At 46.3% G+C, this 19,622-nt stretch overlaps 1 protein-coding gene across 5 annotated transcripts in view; it reads left to right on the top strand.

Annotated features, from left to right (window-relative positions):
• Positions 1–19,622, top strand: part of HIPK2 (homeodomain interacting protein kinase 2) — a 143,315-nt gene that overhangs the window by 113,303 nt on the left and 10,390 nt on the right. For all 5 annotated transcript variants that reach the window (XM_080393562.1, XM_080393560.1, XM_080393561.1 and 2 more), the window contains 5 exons: positions 4,291–4,433; positions 4,804–4,983; positions 7,566–7,847; positions 17,936–18,183; positions 19,195–19,355. In XM_080393562.1, coding sequence (XP_080249688.1) covers positions 4,291–4,433; positions 4,804–4,983; positions 7,566–7,847; positions 17,936–18,183; positions 19,195–19,355 — 1,014 coding nt within the window. The remainder of the gene's footprint in view (positions 1–4,290; positions 4,434–4,803; positions 4,984–7,565; positions 7,848–17,935; positions 18,184–19,194; positions 19,356–19,622) is intronic.

The following is a 19,622-nucleotide window of genomic DNA, read 5'->3' as shown; positions in this document are numbered from 1 at the left end:
TTTTTCAGCTCAAAGTCTATGTCAGAGTTGCAAAGATCTCTGGAAAGACCTTCTTTCCTTCTGCTTCTCTGTTGGAATCAGTGGGAACCCTCAGGGGAAGCTATGTCTGGCCTCTGCTGAGGAGAAGCTGGTGATAACCTTCCTGCATCTTCCTGAACTTGTGGGCTCAGTGATCGTTTGTGGCCAGGAGCTGTGCTGGTGAATTGCATGCTGCTTTAAGTTTGCACCCTTCTGTTCTATGAGCTGCCCCTCTGCTCTTAAGTTATGAGAGAGATGTAGGGGTCAGAAGCAAGGGCCCCACAGCCAGGGAGCTCTCCTTGTCACCAGCACTTGTTGACACAATTGTCCGAAACGTGCTCACAGGAAAACTATGGTTCCTCCCAGGAGAGGACCCAGATGGGAATGGGTACCACCAATCACATCCACACCGTCAAGGAGAACACTAGCTCCTCACAAAGGAGTAGTTCATTCCTCCTTGTGCTGGCCTCAGTGAATCTGCCTCTACTGGTTTTCAGCTGGTGCCATGGTAGCTCTGCCAATATCAGGCATGTTTCTGGCAGGAAAAAAAAAAAGGTGCCTAGTATGCTTAGTACTAGGTTGTGCAGCCTGGAAGAAGTGACCTACAAGTCAAAAAGACATGCCTCTGACTCAGGATTGCTTGCTCTGCCAAGCCTTCAGTAATGCCAGTGCATTCATACCAAGTCAAGTACCAGCAGACTTCAGGGTTTATGCCTGTGCGTTGCATTGCTGGGCTAAGACAGTTGGTGCAATTGCCTGCCTTTGGCATATGCCAGTCATGCTTATCTGGTGAAGACAGATCGAAACACAACTTGCAGCCCGCATGATTTCCATTAGCTAACATGCCCTGCCCCTTCCCAATAACAGAGTCTTTGTTAGAGGGCTGTCTGAAACGTTGAAGCTATCTTTGCTGCAACCTACGTGGGCCACCTCTCATTTGGTAGGAAAGGAAAGCTAAGAGGCCAGGGAAACAAAAGCAATGGCAAAGCGAGAAGCAGTCTGTACAGGCACAGTTGTGGGCACCTATTGCTTGTGCAAGAAGTCAGCCAAGGCAGTGGGTGAAGGAGGTGCCAGAGCTTTGCATGCCCCACCATTCTGCCAGCCCTCCTGAGGTATGCTGTTGCATGGGGCTTGAAGGAGTGTGGGGCAGGTCTGAAGCATCCCGAAGGCAGCTGGGTCCTGAAAGATCTCAGGACCTCTAGCTCCTTTTCTTCTCCAGGTAGCCTCATTAGGGTCACCTCACAGTCTGTGGGAGGGAGGGAGTGTTCAGGAGGAGCTTTGCTACCCATCTCTGTGCTGCCCCTGCTACATGATCTCCTGTTTCGTGGGCTGCCCCTCTCTTACTTTCTACTGATGTTTTATTCACTGTCACTTCCGCAAGGGAATTTAAGCTGTTTCTGAGAAACATTCCTCACTTGCATAGATTTTTAAGGTTTGATTTAATAAAAGAGAGGCAGTCTGCCTGTTGATATATCTGTCTGTCTCACGCAATGAAAAACGCTAGCTGCCACTCTGATGGCAAGGCGCTCTGATTGATGCCAGTGGCATCTGGTGTCCATGGGCCTCACTCGGTTCGGGCTGAGCAGCTGGTCTGATAAACAAATCTGTACCCAATTCCAGTTTCCTGAATGGAAAAACACAGCTTCTTTGTAATGCATTGTAGTCACATCTGATCTCTGAGCGGCTGTGTGTCTCTCTCTCAGCAGAGAGCTATTCCTCTTATGCACAGCTGCTTATCTGACGCTCTTCAGACCGGACTGTGTGATTGCTCCAACTAGAGGGACTGTCCCTGGCAGAGAGCAATGCCTCTGTAGCCCACTTCTGTCTTTCCACCCACCTTATTTGTCCCCCTGATCAGGTGTGATGCTGCTTCTTGTGCTCCCAGCACTGTGTAGTGCCATTGGGTTTTCTCCCCTGCCCAGTGTGTGGTGCAGGTCACTGTGCTTGCCCACATCAGGATGGCTGTGGCTGGCAAAGCCTTACTGCATCCCAGCACAGCCAGCATCCAGCTCTGCCTGTGTGTTTTGTATGAGACCAGCAGCCCCAGAGGAGGGACAGGGGAAGGAGCTCCAGGAGCTGGAGGGACCCAGGGCAGAGGCAGTGCAGTGATGGATTTTGAGCATCATCTCTGGCAGCTGTGTATCTGCAGCCTGTGGCATGGAACTAGACAGAGCAAGTAGCCTACAAAATGAAGAGCCAATGGCTGAAGTAACTTATTTGTAACTTCTCTGGGTCTATTTTCACCCTCCCAAGCAAGTGTGGTCCACATACTGTACTCACAGAGACTAGTGAAAGGAGATTGGTCCAGTCTTTACTAATAGCTCTCTGCAGCTTCAGATCTCAAAAGAGACAAAGCTGTAGTTTTCTGGCAGACTTCCATGACGTGACCCAGAACTGTCCCCTCTCCTTGAATAACACCCTGAATTCTTGATTTTCTTCTCCTTTTAACTCCTTCCCAACGACACTTCTTCCCACAGAGGTCCTGCCACCAGCTTCCAGAACAAACATGCTTATTCCATTAGTCTTTCTTGCTCTACATCCGAAGTGCGAGCTCCATTGCGCTGGGGGACCCACCGCCTCCCGAGCACAGGGGCCAGCGCGGCACTCTGCTGCAGCAGCACAATTTCACAGTAATGCAATAACTCAGAACAGGCTGCAGCTGCCGGCACGAGCCTCCCGTGTGTAAGCACAGCACACTGTGCTAGTGGATCAGCCTAGACAAGCCTTATCTGCAGATTAAATGATTCAGTGGTCCTTACCTAATAAGTGAGGAATTTGTGCCTGGACCCTGACACTGCATCTAAATTTATGCACTGCAGTCAGGAAAGGAGCTTAGATTTGTTCAGTTCTCTTCCTGAAAGGGAGGAAGCAGTTTTCTCTGCAAGTAAATCCAGGTAGTCCCCTGCAACTGACTGCAACAGTAGTTTAGTCTCCTTTTTTAAATCAAAGCTGGGAAAAAAAGAAAAGGAAAAAAGAAAAAAAGCTTTTTTCCTGATTTTTTTTGTGTCTTTGCCTCCTCCTCCTACCTACTCCAAGCAGCACCAGTCCGTGGTTGTGATTCCTCAGATGAAGAGCTCTCAGGAGCCCTGTGACTGTCTGTCCCTCGCAGTGATGCTGAGAGGCCTCACTGTAGCAGCCTTTTCATCTAATTCAACAATGTGGAAAATTGCAGGACAGTCAAACTTTGGAGCAGAACTGGGGAAAAGTGGGGGTTTTTAGGAGGGTGGATTGTTGTGGGGTTTTTTATCAGGGGATAGGAGGGGATCATAGGAACAGTTAACAGGATTCTTGTGAGGATGGAGATGGGGGAAAATGCATGCCTGGAAAAAGCCTCCCCTCTAAAATTTAGCCTTCTTAGAACTGTGAGGTAACACAATGTAGGGACTAAGGAGGGCCATAGCTGGTAGTACCCCTGAGTTCCCCAGTCCAGGCAGTGAGAAAGTGCCAGAGCCACCTTCAGGCAGCACATAGCAAAGAAGGTTTCCCAGCTCAAAAAGACAGTCATCTGACCCGTGTGTGGAGTCACGGAGGAGGACGACCTGAGTCATGCCTGTGGCAGCACAGCTGGAGGGATGGTTGCATAGTACAGTGATGGCTCAACTCACAGGGCAGGGATTTCCACCCCTGCAAGGGGGGCACCCGCTCAGAAAAGGCCAGAGAGTGCACAGCTGAGCTCCTCGGCCTGTGCAGCAGGTTGTTCTTCCTGAGGAGCACTGGGTGACTGATGCACATTCCCTTTTGGTATCCCCAAATCCATCTTTTTTCCCTCCTTGAAAAGCCTCGAAGCCCCCTGTTTTCTTTTCTGATCCTTGAAAAGTTCATTCTCCTTTTTAGTTCCTGAAGTCCTTTAGATCCTGTTGGGGTGGGAAGGAAAACTGGCTGTAGGAGAGCAAAAATTAACAATGGGACCATAGCGCCCAGCTGATAGGAAGAGTTAAAATTAAAAGATGCTAACGAGTTTGATGTTTGGGTTGAAATGCTGACCAGTTTTGATCCCTCCCATTCCCAGTATAACCTAAAACACAGCTGCTGCTTCAGACAGCAGGAATTTCCACCCCACCCCCACCCCATTGTGTTCTCTATATTGGTAACTTTTACTGCTTTTACTGTTGTTTCCTAACAGTATTTGTCATCTATGACTGACAACTGGTAAAAGTTAGATAGTATGACCATGCTCATTATTTGGAGCCCCAGCTGAGCATGGACCACCATACATGCTTAGTGTATTGACGATGCCTTTTGTTAAGAAATTGTTTTCCGTCTGTCCGACAGCAAGCGTGGCCCAGTGGCACTCAGCAGATCCTGCTCCCTCCTGCCTGGCAGCAGCTGACTGGGGTGGCCACCCACACTTCTGTCCAGCATGCAACTGTCATCCCAGAGTCCATGGCGGGCACCCAACCCCTGGCAGACTGGAGGTAAATTGGAGGTGCTTGGAGGCTCCCTGAAGTACTCACCAGTGCTGGAGGCGTGAGGAGAGCCAGGGTGGGAGGGATGGTGTGTCATGAGGCTGCAGAGCCAGCGGGAGAAGGGCAGAGGCTACAGCCTGTGACCCCCGCCTGAGAGCTATAGGCAGCTTCTCCATTCCCCATCCCTGAAGTGGAGTGCTGTGCCTGCGCTGCTCCCTTCAGTCAGTTCCCTGGGGGACATGCTCCTTCCTGGGGGGACTGGGAGCCCAGCAGGCCCTGGAGGAGGGTGCCTCGGTAAACGTGATGGGAGCCTGTGTAAGAGCCTGCTGAAGAGCCGCCGGTTGCATTTTAAATGTGTGCCTGTCTCCCCACTTTGCAGAAACACCCATGCTCATGGCAGCCATTATAACCCCATCATGCAGCAGCCTGCGCTGTTAGCTAGCCATGTGACTCTCCCCGCAGCCCAGCCCGTCAACGTGGGTGTTGCTCACGTCATGCGCCAGCCACCAGCCGCCACCACCTCCACCAGGAAGAGTAAGCAGCACCAGTCGGCACCACGGTGAGTGTGCACAGATCCCGGTGCTGGTGTTGGCTGCGGTGTCAGTGAGGCAGCAGTGCATACCTGGGTTTTGCTGAATGCATTTTTTGATAAGAGTTTTGAGGGAAAAATAAATTTTGTTCAATGACCTGCGAGTGATTCCATCACTTTCTGTGACTGGACTTTGCTGCTTCACCTCTTCCATACCCAGGTCAGGAGAGTGAGGGAGAAGAGGGAGCCGGGTGCATTTTATACCCAGTGAGCATCATTTTGTGCAGGAGTCGGTGGCTGGAGGGGTTGCAGGATGGGAGACTCAGACCCTGTTCATACAGCTCATTATGCTGCTGTGATTACCTGAGGCCTTGTAGTCACTGCAATTAAAAATTTAGCTGTATTCTCGGGTCAGCATGGTGCAAGGCTCAGTTGCCACCCCTTCCCACATCATCTCAGAGACACTCCTGAGGTGCAGTGTTTGCCTTTCCACAGGGTGGTGCACCTCCAGGGGACTCCATCTTCAGGAACGGGTGCCTGGTGTGTGCACACAAGATCTGCCCTTTCAAAAGCAATGGGATGGTGACCTATCTCCTGAGCTTTAATGCCAGGTAGTGCGGAGGACTGGGGTCGCTTTAGGCCACCTTCAGGCTCTCTAGTTCCTAACATAGGTGGTTAGCCCCTGTCTTCAACAGTACGCACCAGCAACAGATCCTTGGCCCTTTTATAACTATGGCAGCATAAAACAGAGAGCATTTTTTAAGGACATCTGCTGTAAGGGCAGTCCTTAGACACCTAAATCTATCAACCCTCAGTAGCACCATTTGGCTCTGCAAGGAGGAGACTGGGTTGCGGTTCATACTTCTGCTATGTGGCACAACTCAAATGGTGGAATGGTGGCAGTGCCTGTCACAGCACTGCAGTCTTGCCTAGAGGACAAGGCTCTTTAAGATGTATGTGCAGCTGTTCTGGGGAAGGTCCTCTGGGCTGTGAAACAAGCACATTTATTTAAAAAACACAAAACAAAACGGTGCAGGGAAGAGAACCAAAATTGATCACCACTTGTGCAGTGGCAAAACCAGAGGAGCTTGTGGTTTTCCTGGGTGACTGGACTGGGGCCAGAGGAGCTCTGAGTTCAGGCCACTATTTAAATCCTTCCCATTTATCTGCTCTCTAATGTTGCATTTACTTTGGGTGGGCTCCAGCTGTCTTAGTCCATTCATAATGTAGAGAGGCAGCTACCACGTCCCCAGGAAGCCCGCAAAAGAGAGAGCCTTGTTGCAACCAGTGTGCCTGCGCGGGGCCTGCCCTCTCCCTTGCCTCTCCAGAGGCAGGGTGGCAGCCTCCAGGAGGAACTGGGTACTTTCAGAGCAATGGGTTTCTACAGCTTCATTAATTGTGATGCTTTTGTAGCCAAATGGAATGTGCTTTGGAGAGGAGGGTACTTGACGTTCCTCATTGGTATTCAAAAAGCACTGCAAATGCTACTGTGCAGCTATTTGTTATGCAAAAGACCCCGTGTAATTTGGTATAGTGCGATAGGTCCAAAGCGGGCTTCCTTTTGATGGATGCCACCTATTCCTTTTGTTAGCTTTGGGCCAGGCTGAATGTGCAGCCCGGGCCTCACTGCAGAACAAAACCAGAACTTTGTTTTTTTCAGTTTTGAAGCTGCAAATGTTCAGCAGTAGGCAGAAGAAATACAGGAAATAAAAGGAGGAAAGAAAATGTGGGAACTGCGTGAAATGGACTGTAGTTGGTGTGCTGTAGTAAATATTCCCATCTGCAGACCTGTGCTGCACCGTTTGGTGGACAGCTTCTGTGTTCTGATCCCTGATCCAAGTGGACCCTTTCCAGTTGTCAGGCAAGGAAGCTGAAGTAGGAAGACTGGAAAAAAAAACCACAGGACTTGAGAATGTTTTTCTACCACATAATAAAAAGATTGTTGTTTTCTTTCTGATTTTTGGTGCTGTATCTACTGCCTCACATGGGAATGAAACGAAACTGAGTATGTGTCCTTCCATCTGCATGCTCTCATCCATGAGACTCCACTGTCCTAGAGGATGAAGCACTGGGCAGGAAATGTTCATTGAAAAGACTCCTAAACAGAAAATTAAATTTTCAACAAACAAAATCAGTTTTCCTGATAGGTGATTGTTGTTTTCCACAACAAATTCTGATTTTACTTTTAGCTTTTTCTGACCAAAAAGTATCTGGTCATGATGCATCCATGCAGGATACAGGAGAAAGGGATTATCGTTGGGGTTCTTCTTCCTTCTGCAACAGCCGTACTGTGCCTGCCTGTGTTTTGTGTGTCTGGGCTGTGTGACTAGCCTCTACCTCCCAGCACAAACTCTTGGGAGGCAGCATTTCTTATTTGGAAATTGCTAGGGAAAACAAATTTTAGGTTTTTACTAAAAGAAAATGCTTTTCAGGCCATTATATCAATAAGTCATGTAAGGCATCCTTTAAAGAGGTGACTACGCCAATTTTGCAGTTTTCCTAGACTCAGTAAATCAGCGCCACTGAATCAGAGACCAGGAATCAAAAGCTATGGCAACAGGCAACTTAAGCAAACCGAGTTTGAACCAACTAACTGCCTTTCCCATTTCCAGAAATACATCCACCTATGAAGTTTCATCCTCTCAATCCATCAGCTCGCCTCAGCGGTCAAAACGAGTGAAGGAGAATACACCTCCCCGCTGTGCCATGGTGCACAACAGCCCTGCCTGCAGCACCTCCGTCACATGCGGCTGGGGCGATGTGGCGACCAGCACCACACGGGAGCGGCAGCGGCAGACGATAATCATTCCCGACACCCCTAGCCCTGCAGTGAGTGTCATCACTATCAGCAGCGACACCGATGAAGAGGAGGAGCAGAAGCATGCACCCACCAGGTGAGTAGCAGCTCTCTGCTCTTCTCTGTGTGCAGGAGAGAGACAGAGGCAGAGAAGTGCTGGAGCATCCCAGGAGTTGCTGTAGGGTCCCAGGAGCTATACTTGGGTCTCAGCACCCAGGTCGTTGAGCAGAAAGACGATGGGGAGTCTAAAATACTAGCTGAGGACTTCGCTGACTTAGGTGGTGTTCCCTGCCATGTTGTACATTTGCTGTGTGACCTTGGAGAGGTGTGGCGGTCTCCCTGTGCCATAGTCTCTCATCTGTAAGAGGAAGTAATAATTTTTGCTGTCTCACCGGACTGTTGGAAGGAGACTTTAGAGATCCGATGACGATGAACCTCTTTAAGCCAAACTTTGTTTAAAACAAAGACAAAAAGAAGGGCTGGGAAGGAAGGTAGCTTAAAATTGCCTTTTCTTTTTCTAAGTGATCCAGGCATCTGTAAAAAGTATTAAATGATGCCTTCCATATGTGCTATTTTCCATAAAAAGGTCCTGAAAAACCATCAGTGATTGAGTGATTGTGTCATGAACACTGAATAATAGTAAATACATTGCAAGAGGTTTGCTCAGTTCTGATTGTGTTGCCAAAACATCCCTGAACTATATTTAAAAGATGCATAGATGTGGCGCTTAGGGACATGGTTTAGTGGTGGACTTGGCAGTGTGAGGTTTATGGTTGGACTTGATGATCTTAAAGGTCTTTTCTAACCCAAACTATTCTATGATTTTATTGTAAAAAGTGGCAGAAACTGATTGCTTTTTGACTGACTCTGCAGAGAGGCATAGATGAGGCTGTAAAGACCACTGTGACTAAGTTTGCTCCTCGGAGAATTAACTCATCTGCGTAAACAGTGCAGCCCAGGACTGCTGCCACTGCTGATCATCTACTGTGGATGAGAGAGGACTTAGTTTGCCAGGACTGTCTTTTCAGCACCTTTTATCACATGCAAGCACTCCAGGTTTCGCATCTGATGCCAGTCACAAGACATCACTCTGCTTTAGAAGTTGTAGAGAAGTAGCCTTGCAAACAGCTGAATAATTATACCATCTTTATGTTGGCAACTGAGCTGGGAAGTTTTTAACCTTACCCCTCCAGTATTGTCAAGAGGGATTTTTTTTTGTTTAGAACATGCTTATGGCAGATTCTCCTTTAATCACTGGAGATATCTATCAGTACCTCTGCATCTCTGTGCTGTGGTGATAAGTGGAGCACTGCAAATGTGTACAGAAAGATGAGATGCATTTGGTCTCAAGGAGCTAAAAATCTGCAAAGAGGAGCCATATGATTCAGGCATCCAGGGCTGCAGTTGCAACCTGGCTGTTAACAACCACTGCCACTTTGCATTCCCCTTCTCCGTAATGGGAACTCCACTGGGCAGCAAGAGCTCAGTGCCCCTCAAATTCAGGCTTGTCACGGTTATCAGGGGAATTGATCACAAGACAGACTAACATACTTCACTTTAAAAAAAAAAAAAAAAAAAAAAAAAAAAAGAAAAAAAGAAAAAGCTGCACTATTCCTTAGCTTGCTAGGGGAAAGAAAGTGAGTTTCCAGAAAGAGTTGAATGAAGGTCAGTGTGGAAGTCAGGTGTACTATAAATAAGGATCCCACACTTCCAGGACTCCAGACAAAAGAGATGCTGAAAACTAAGATTGTGAGGTGGGGCAGCATGAAGAAGGTGGGTATCTCAAGGGTCACAGGAGCTATTTGCAAACATGTTTACCCATGGTGCTGATCCCAAGCTTTGGGAAATTATGTGCAAATACTTACGCTTACTGTCTCATCTTGGATCCAGAGGAGGGTAGAGGGAAGAGCTGGGATCCTGCAGCCACTTCAGCTAATGTTTGTCTCCTTCGCTTCAACTTTGCTGCCATTTGACCAGTTTTTTCACTCGGCACCTCTACAGGGACACAGGCAGAACAAACTTTGGAAAATGTCTGGAAATTGAGTTGGGAGTTTGGGTTATTCAGATATTTGGGCAAGGTCTGCCAAGGGGTTAGGAAAGTAGTCCCAGGAGCCAGACTTACACAAACAAACTGGCTTTGATATGACTAAAGCATATTCAGGACACGTTCCTGCCTGGGATCAGATTCCTGGCTACTTTTTGTATCCATATGGCATATCTATACAGAGTGCCAGGGTGCCAGCATTCCTGGAAGGCCAAAGCTTAAGAGCTAGATTTTATTTCTGAGCCATGTAGAGACATTTTGCATGGACATGGGCTGTTCTCTACTACCTTTTGGAATTCCAGAGTGAGTTAAATTGCCTGTGCAGATGTAACTAGGGTGACTGGAGAATTAGAGGCAGAGACACAGATGGAAAACAGCATGTCCGGAATCAGAATTTTTTGTCTCTGGGAGAATGAAATCAACTCACTCCGTGCCTTTTGACCTGGGCAGATCTAAGACCTGATTTTCAGCTGGAGTAAGGGTGTAGCTTCAAGTCAGGGAAGCTGTATCAGCATTTAATGCCAATGAACTTTGCCCCTACCAAAGCTGAGGTCTTTCTCATTGAGAGTGCATCACATTTAGGAAAGTACCTCCAAGTTTCCTTACTCACCTATTGGCTCAAAAAAAAATATGGGAGTGACAGTGAAGTATGTATTTTAATGTAACCAGTGCCCAAAGTTTCAGGATCTGAGTCAAAAATGTAGCCATGCAAAGAATGCGTTGTCTCTCCCATATTTATGCAAATATTGCCTGACTGGGCAATAGCTGTGGTGTGGGGGTGAAAAATAAGGAATGACTTCCAACATGCTATTGGTCACATCCTAACAATATTAGCTTTTTCTAGATGAGAATACAGAAATCATAGGGCACTTGACAGATCAAAGTTAATTGCCTCATCCCATCTTATTAATAGCAGTGGTATCTTTGCATTAACTTCACTGATGTTGGATCAGCTCCTGAATTTGCTACAGCACTTCCTTCCCTTACTTCCTATGGGGTTAGAAATGTCTCCTTGACCCATGAGACTAAAAATGTTTGTTTTATTGATTGCTCAGCAAAGAGAGATTAGAGCTACCTGTGGCTGTGAGAAGCAGTAGATCCTTCGACTATGCAAGAGTTCATAAGTCTCAGTTTAAGATGGACCAGTAAAGCTGATAAAATATGATACTGCTGATGTAGTAAAGGAGCCCTACAGCTTGGATTTACTCTGACAGAAAAGCCTCTCTGTAATACCAGAGCAGCACAGAGAGCTTTTCTCATACAGGGCATGCAAATTTTTTATTGGTGAAAGAAAAACCTGAAGAACTCGGTGTGATATGGGCAGAATTTTCCTTTTCCTAATGAAAAGCACAGATGTTCAAGTAGGATGTTTTTGAAAAGCCAGCTAAACAGGCAGGCAGGCCGGGACGTTGGTCGTTCTTTGCTCACAGGTTTTGCACTATTGATGAGTGTAGTGTGGTGTCATGTTTTTAAAATCAATAATCACCTGAAAATGTTGGGCTCCTCTTGGGTAAGCATGCTGGGGAGGTGCTGGGAAGTGGGCTCTGGAGGACCTGCTTGATTAGGCCTTGTCAAAGGGGCCCATCTACTGGGCCCCTACCCCATGCCTGGGGCAAAATTGCTGAGGGGGGACCTCGGGTACATTTTCGGTAGTTTCATAGGGATCGTCCTCAGAGAAATGGTCGGAGATTTTCAGGGGGCAAATTCCTGATTTTTGCAGGCTACATTGAGATTTTTTTCTAGTAATATCCCCAACACAGTGAAATCTAGAGAAGCTTCAAAACTGCAAAAAGTTTTGACCTTTATTTAAGGAGTAGAAAGTATTAGGAGATTAACTAATTAAGGGGAAGAGTTCCCTTTTCTGGCTTAATGGAGGTTTTTTTTTTTTCTTTCAAAATGTAAGCAAATAATAGGAAAAAAAATTGAAATGGTCAAAATAAAAAGGGAATATTTGTTGTGAGTGAAACTGTTTTTACGTGGTTTCTGATGCCCACAAAGTTTTGCATGTGACATTTTGTCCCTGTAGAACAGCAGAAAAAAATTTGCATATAAAAAGCATTATATGAACTGCAAACAATTTTGTCACCCCATTTGTTTATCACCAGTGAATTTCTAGACTCTCATTCAGCATCCTTTACAAAGAGACTTATAGGCCAAAGAGATGTTTACTGCTGTGCTGTAAGATAATACCCTGACTGTTACTTATTCTGAAAAGAAGAATTTAAGTCTAACCATTACCTGTAAAGCACTGGAGAGAGTAAAACTGGAGAGTGGATTTGATATTTTTCTTATAAATCTATTCCTCTTAAGTTTTTCTACTTCCTCTTGCAAGAAAGACAAGCAGACAGACCGACCGACTGACAGTGCAAATGCAGTCTCAGTAACTGGAGCACATATTCAGTCAGTAGCAAGTAGTAGGGGTTAAGTACTCCCCAGCATGCAACTTCAAATGGTGCAGTGGTTTAAATATAAATCCTCCCGATTAAATATTTCTGAAGCTTAGAAGTGGAGAAAAATAAAGTAAGAACTTAAATACAGAGCAGAAAGGCACAAGTGCACCTGGAATTGTGGCTGGGAGGGAGGGAGGGAAAGCACACTTGGTCCAGCAGGAGGGATCTGCGGGAATGCACCGGTGGTGCAGTGAGGGGTATTTCCATGTCCTACCAAGGCACACGTCACAGAGCATGGCAGGAAGAAGGGCTGGAAGGAAAGGCAGTGGAGGTGGCTGTTGTGATGTGCCTAGATAACTTCCCATCCAAGTAATGAGTGTAGCAGCCAAGGAAAATGTGGCTGTTTTCCTGAAATGATACAGTGGTGGCCTTGAGATGTGTGCTTTAGGGGATGCTTCCACCTTAAAGAAGCAGGAGAGCCCCTCACTTCCCCATTGCCTGCTCTGTCTCCACTGGTATCATAAGTAACACCTCTCCAGTTTGGTTTTCTGTGTGGTCCTCACAGTAATCGCTGTCTTCCTGAGCAAGAAAGACTGACCGCAGCTGTCGTGTCAGCATACTGAGTAACTGCCTCATTGGCCATCTTCACTGGCACAAAATTCTTGCAGGGTTGGGTTTTTTTTCCCTTTCTCTTAAGACGGTAAGCTATGCAGGGTAGTCTCTGTGTGAGTCTCACCTTTATAACGGAGTGTAACCTGATGCAAGTTGTTATTCACCTTATACACATCATAGTGCAGCGGTGGTGGAGCCTGCTTCAGAGGACTTTCGTTCCCCTTAGCACAGAAATGGCTGGCAGGCACAAACCAGGTGTTTTTGCCAACTTGCTGATGTGCATGTGAGGGTCAAAATGCCATTTGTAATTCTCTTTTGACTTCTAGCCTATTGTGGCTATGTTATGCTGTGCATAGTAATGCACTGACTCTGCATAGCAATACGTTGACTAACCATAGTCATTTGGTGAAAAGATGGCTGCCTTCCATCTCCAGAAGCCACACCGACATGCAACTAGTACTTAAAATAACAGAGATAGACAGTAGCTCTCTCGGCAAACCTTCAGCAGCAGGACCTTTACAGCCTGCTAAGCAATTCAGTATATATGATTTAAATAGCTACAGCACATGCTGTATAGCCTAATAAAATGGCCTTAATGTAGTACTTGATAAATATTTCTTAGCATCACAAATTCATAAAGAAGGTGAGAGCAGATTAACAGGTCAGGATGGGGGCTGAGCTGAAGAGAGAGGGGCATGTTCTCAACGCTGAGCTATGCATGGCATAAGATTTCAACATGAAGAGAGCGATTGCAGTTGTAGGGTGAGTTTTTGTTGGCTGACTCAATACTTTCCTAGAATAGGTGGATTATTCTGAAGCAGCAACCTGAAAAGGTTGCATGTTACTAAGTTTACAGAGACCTGGAACAGAATTTTGGTGATGTGATGAAAAGCTAACGTGCCATGGGTCAAAGGCACAGTTGTGCGATGGCTGCCTTCTTCCCCCAAACTAGAAGGCCATGTTGGCTTTCAGCTCTCAAGATTACCTCTGTTGCTACAGCGTCAGCCACACTGAAAGGTTTGTATCTCTTTGGGTGAGCTGCCTGCTGAAGGATTGCCCTCACTAGAGACCATTTGCTTTTTCTGGGATTCTGGTGTAAATTGAGGTACTCGGGGGGGGGGGGGGGGGGGGGGGTAAAGCTGCTGTTCATGCAGTGGTATCACGTGCCAAGCTTTTGAGCTGGGCCTTCGGCAAGTACAAATTATTTCAAGTTGCATTGTTACAGGAACTGTTGTCCCTGTCCTTGTCCTTGGCTATTGAGGTGGTTTAAACGTCGTTTTAACACTAATTCAGCATCATCTTTTCCTTCCTTTCCTCTCACTTTTTGTTCTCAACATCTGCCTTTAGCAGCTTTCCATTAACGTTATCTCAGATGCCCACCTTAGTTTCTTGCCTAGTGCCTGTGCACCAACTGTCTTCTCTTTCCTCTGTCAGACTTTTCCTTGAGATCTTTCCTTGTTGTGGGGAATAGGGACCCACATTCCTCTCTCTGCTGTGCGGTCACAAGGATATGGTGTATGTTAGAGATCTGTCTCCAAGACCTGCTTCTGCATGTTCAAAGGCATGGTTGTGCTCTGTGTCTGCATATTGGGCAGACATGAATTGTTTTGTGTCCAAGTTTAAGAACAAGCTCTTTGGGACCAGGTGAGAATTGGCTGCTACTCACAAACTAATAATAAGCTTATAAAGCAATGTATATTTTTCTAGCTGCTGTTCTGAAAGGCAGGATGCAGTTCCAGCCAGTAAGGGTTAAAAAGCCTTCCTGGCTTATTGCTTTTCGGTCTGTGTAGATGGATTTGATGCCACTTTGGTAATCTTCCCCCTCCCTCCTCTGAAGAATTAAAATACACCTACCCACATAATGCAGACAGGCACACAAGCTGACCAGGAACACATGCCGACACTCAACACTACTAAATCACGTATGCTGCTGCTACTGTGCTTGCAGGAGGGAAAGCAATTACCAGGCTTGGAGCGAGCTTAATAGGAAGGGGGCAAGACTTTTAATAGTATTTTTCTGTGTAAGCACAAACATCCCCAAAAGCTGTGGCTGAGTTACAGGAATGCAGTAAGCTTGCTGAGTAGGCAAGTGCTGTGTCAACAGGTAAAAGCTCTCAGTCCTGATAGTCTGTGAGCAGGGAAGGTGATACATCAGCCTGGACCTCACACAGATAACTCCTGCGTTACTGCGAGGTGGGGAGGGCAGCTGAGTCCTCAGAGGGAGCTGGGAGGAGGGCAGCTGCTGGCTAGCGAGAAGGCTTTGAGAAGGGGGAGCACTGGCTTTCCTGGGTTGAATTTTCAGGCGCCCCATTTTGGCTTAATGTGTATCTTTAAGGCTGTGAATCAGCTGGTTTTCAGCATGAGTTGGGCCTTTGGTGCTTTTGAAATTCCCACCCTTAATCTCTGGGGCAGGCTATGGTACAGCAGGTGCCGAGCTGAGAGCATGTGTGAATAGTCCTGGCTGACTTCTGCCTGCTCTAACATTAACCACAGGCGTTACCTTCCCTAACAACAAAAATCCAACTGCTTTCAATGGGATGCCTCATGCACTTGAAATGATGCAGTCTGCTGAATCAAGAGCCTAATGACTTGCACCCTAATCCTGCAAATATTTACCCATGTGCTTTAGCTGTGTTACTCGAATAGTCCAGCTGACTTTGGTGGATGACACAGACCAGTAGTGCTGAGCACTTGTGTAAGGCCTGGCAGGACCATAACTCTGGTTCTTTTCAGTTTCCCATCCATGAAATGAGTTTCATATCCCTCTGTGGTCCCTTTCTCTGGAAAGGTTTGGGGTTGAGGTCACTTGCTTGTTTAACCAAAGAGATCTATTTGGTTTTCTCATTGTAACCAAGGAGTTATAACACTCTGAAGGAGGCGGCTTCTCATGGTCTCTGCTTTGACAAGCTCTCAATCAAATTGGTGAAAAATATGCTCATTCTAAAACAATAAATAGCATGGATTACACAGAAAAATACCCTTCCAGTTCTACAGCTCAGCCTTCCCATGTCAAGTGTCAGCTGACAGGAAGTATTTCCAGTTCAGCAGCTCAGCCACTTATGTAAGGAAGGGACTGTAAAAGAATAGCTAGACCTTATCAGTTGTCAGAAAACTCTTTAGTGACTTGATTTTTCTTTATAAAATGTAATAACTGTCAGAGGTAGAGAATATATATCTCTTCCCAACTGGCAGCCAAGGGCAGCTGCAAAGGGCAAGCAGTGTGGATACTCATAAATGTGTGATTACAGGCATTTCTACTGAAGGAGAGAGGAATATTGATGCAATATTCGTCATTTTTATTGGTTTAATATTCTTCTTTTGTAGCATCATATCCAAACAGTTACATCTTTCTTCACTTACAGCACGTGTCCATCTAAGATATGCTGTTGCTCTTTCCATTGATAATCCAGCACTCTCCAGCTCCTTGTGGCAGGTCAGAATATGAGGGTTTGCTGTTGTATACCTTCCCTATAGAAAAGATCCCTGATCCCGCAAAGATTGCTTTCACCTTCCAGATTACTGTGCAATAGTTTCTCTTCCTTCTCTATCATCTGCCCTGTTTCAAGTGTCAACGCTTTAGGAGAACAGGGGCCTCTCAAGACATGTTTTTTCACTGCGCATAGAACAACATGGTGGTGTGTCCTCTTTGGGGCACACCAGGATCCTGTCTTGATAGCCCAGGGGAAGTCTGTGTGACGGTGAGCTGTTTGTGAATGCAGCACCCCAAGGCATTCCTTAATGTAGAAGATGATAGCTTTTCAGTTACAGGTCTCAGAGGCAAAGTGGTAAAAAGACTTTGGAATGGATGAGTTGAAGGAAACCCACCAGTGCTGCTTTAGCACTGTGAAAAATAAGGCAAACAATGTCCTTGGAAAGAAACTGTTCTTAGTATCTGCTCCACCTTTCCCTGGGTAAGAAGCGATGCTGACACGGGAGCAAACAGCTCCATCACAGGCTGAGATGGGATTAATCAGCTGATTCCCAGACTGGATAGGCCAGAGAGAGAGAATGGAGAGGACACTCTGTGGAAAAGGGATCTATCTCTTTTTAAAGTGCACACTCAAGAAGTTAAGAGGTGGATTCCTTTTTCTCCATGGCATTTCTGTTCCTGTTGGGGCTGTTTCCACCATTAAGCCTAATTACTTGGCTTTTTATGTGCTATCCATTTCTTTTCATCATTTTAAAAACTTCAGTTGCCATAACAACATAATGCAATCAGTGAAACATAGCAGCTATTTTCTGTAGTCAAGGTCTGTGCACTGTCAAGGATGTGAGCCATTTAAGCAAATCTTCACCATCCCCCTTCCTCCCTCCTCCTTTTCGCTCTCTCTTTTTCTCCCCAAACAAGCTCATAACAGGAAGGAGAAACCATCAGGAATAATTAGACACAATAGCAGAGCAAATCCCAATCGTACTCACACAGTCTAGTCTAATGAACTTCTAGCGCTAATCTTGGAAGAGTTGATGTATTTTTTTTAATCACTTTTTTGATGTCATAGATAGATTAGCTGCAGCAGGACCTTGATAATCCATGCTAGAGTCAGGAGACCCAGTGCCTATTCAGAGAAAGAAAAGAAAACCAAAAGCGTTACAGACTTTGCTCATTTTTTTGTAATTTGTTCCCCAGTTTCAGATGCTTATTGAGAATATATGCCCATTGTACCATATTAGTAAATAAAACGGTGTGTATTTTGTAGATTCATGGGATTTAAGCATGAAAAGTCATGGCATCTATTATTAAATCATTGCTGGAAGGCTGGGAGAGACCGCCACGTTTTTGTGTGGGTGGTGAGACTTGCAGCAAAGCATAGTATAACTGCTGGGCTTCTACTGCACACATATATAAAAAGCAGTCTGAAAATAAATCTGGCAGTCTGGTTCAGTGCTATTCTAAGCAGTGTGAATATAAGATCTATCCACAATGTCTTACTCACTCCTTGACCTCCATGAAGGCTTTCCTGGAATAGCAACGAGTGAGTTTTGAAACCTGGGATTTGGCTTAAGCAGCCTCTCTCTGGCAGAGGACTGAAGGGTGTGCTTTGCCTTCACAGACCTAGTCTGCCACAGGCAGAGTCTTCTGGTGGCTTCCGAGTTGATCGTTGCCCATTCACTCTTTCCACTTGTGTGCTTGTGTTTCAGCACCTTGTCCAAGCAAAGGAAGAACGTCATCAGCTGTGTCACCGTGCATGACTCCCCCTACTCTGATTCCTCCAGCAACAACAGTCCTTACGCTGTACAGCATCGCGCAGGGCAGAATAACGGGAACACCTACGACACCAAAGGGGTTCCAGAGACTCACTGCAGTGGGAACCCCCGAACGATCATCGTGCCACCACTGAAAACCCAGGCCAGTGAGGTGTTGGTAGAGTGCGATAGCCTGGCACCAGGTAAATTGCACCTCTTCCGTCAAGAAAATTAGTAAGAAATAAATGATTTATCTTGGAAGAATCTCATTGTTCGGTTTCATTTTGTTTGTTTGTTTGTTTTGTTTTCCAAAGAAACTTTGCTCCTGCCCTTCTCTCAAGTGACACATCTGTTCTTGGGAGCCATATTGCATTATTTATGTGCCCTGGTACACTCAGGAGTCACGGGGGCAAGTGTCGGTCCCAGTTACTTCTGTACAAACCCAGGAACAGAATGCAGCCTTTAGCTCAACATTTGACATGAAAAGCTCCCAAATGCAAGTGTGAATCTTTGCTGCCTTGCCTTTCCGTAGGTTTACTTTAAAACGGGTAAGAGATTGAAAACACATGTGCATTTTCATCCAAACTTGTTGACGTTTCTGGGAAGAGCATTTCCCCAGGATCTTCATTATGGACTGATGAGGTTTGCTCATCCAGAGCCCCTGCAATGCTAGATAGTACAATGTATTGAAAAGGGGCTCATGGTGGAAGTCTGGCCCAAAGCAATTGGCTTTGAGCTACTTGGCAGTCCTTTCTTTTGACGCACTGCTGGTGAACACAAAGGCTCAGAGGGTGAGCTCCCCACTAGCTCCTTCTCCCTCCCTTCCCACTCACTGTGAGGTCAGCCAAGCCAGAGCTTTTCTGTGCTGTGCACACTATACTTTCCTTCCTCTCCTCGGGATTTGTACCTGCATTGTACAGTTCTGCTGGCAGAACAGTTTCTCGCACATCTGAAGGATCTATAAAGCCTTCTCCGGGCCCAGTTTGGGTCCAGATATCGGGTCTACTTGTCTGCCTCTAGGATAATAGGCTGGCCATGTATGCGAAACGCTGCTGACGTATTCTGTTAATTAAGAGAAACCGTTTTCTTATCCTGCTTCTGTTGTATGTCTCCTCCCAAAAGCCACTCTGGAGGAAGTTCAGTGAGGAAAAGGTAGGGTGAGCAATTAAAAGAATGTGATGTAAGCTACAAATGTGTTTCCTTTCCTGGCACAGTCACCACCAGTCACCACTCATCCTCCTACAAGTCCAAGTCCTCCAGCACCGTGACCTCCACCAGCGGTCACTCTTCAGGGAGCTCGTCTGGAGCCGTTGCCTATAGGCAGCAGCGACCAGGAGCACATTTCCAGCAGCAGCAGCCTCTTAATCTAAGTCAGGTAAGTCAACCGAGACAGATTTTAGTGGTGCATCATCCAGCTGTTACCTACTGCTCCTCCAGCATGGGCTGTCCTGTTCCAGTCTAATGCTAGCTGGGCCTCATGTCGGGTTTGATCGACTTGTTTCAACTTCACTTCAGACCTTGATCTTCCAGCTCAGGCAGCAGAGGTAGCGCAAATCCCACCCCTGGGTACCTAAGTGGTACTCTTACCGTGTGTTTTGAAGTTAGAGGATTTAACAGTGTGAGTGGGAATAATGTGAGAGAG

This window comes from Falco punctatus (genome assembly GCF_963210335.1).
Source record: "Falco punctatus genome assembly, chromosome: 6".
Lineage (NCBI taxonomy): Eukaryota > Metazoa > Chordata > Aves > Falconiformes > Falconidae > Falco > Falco punctatus.
This window is presented reverse-complemented; position numbering and strand designations above follow the sequence as displayed.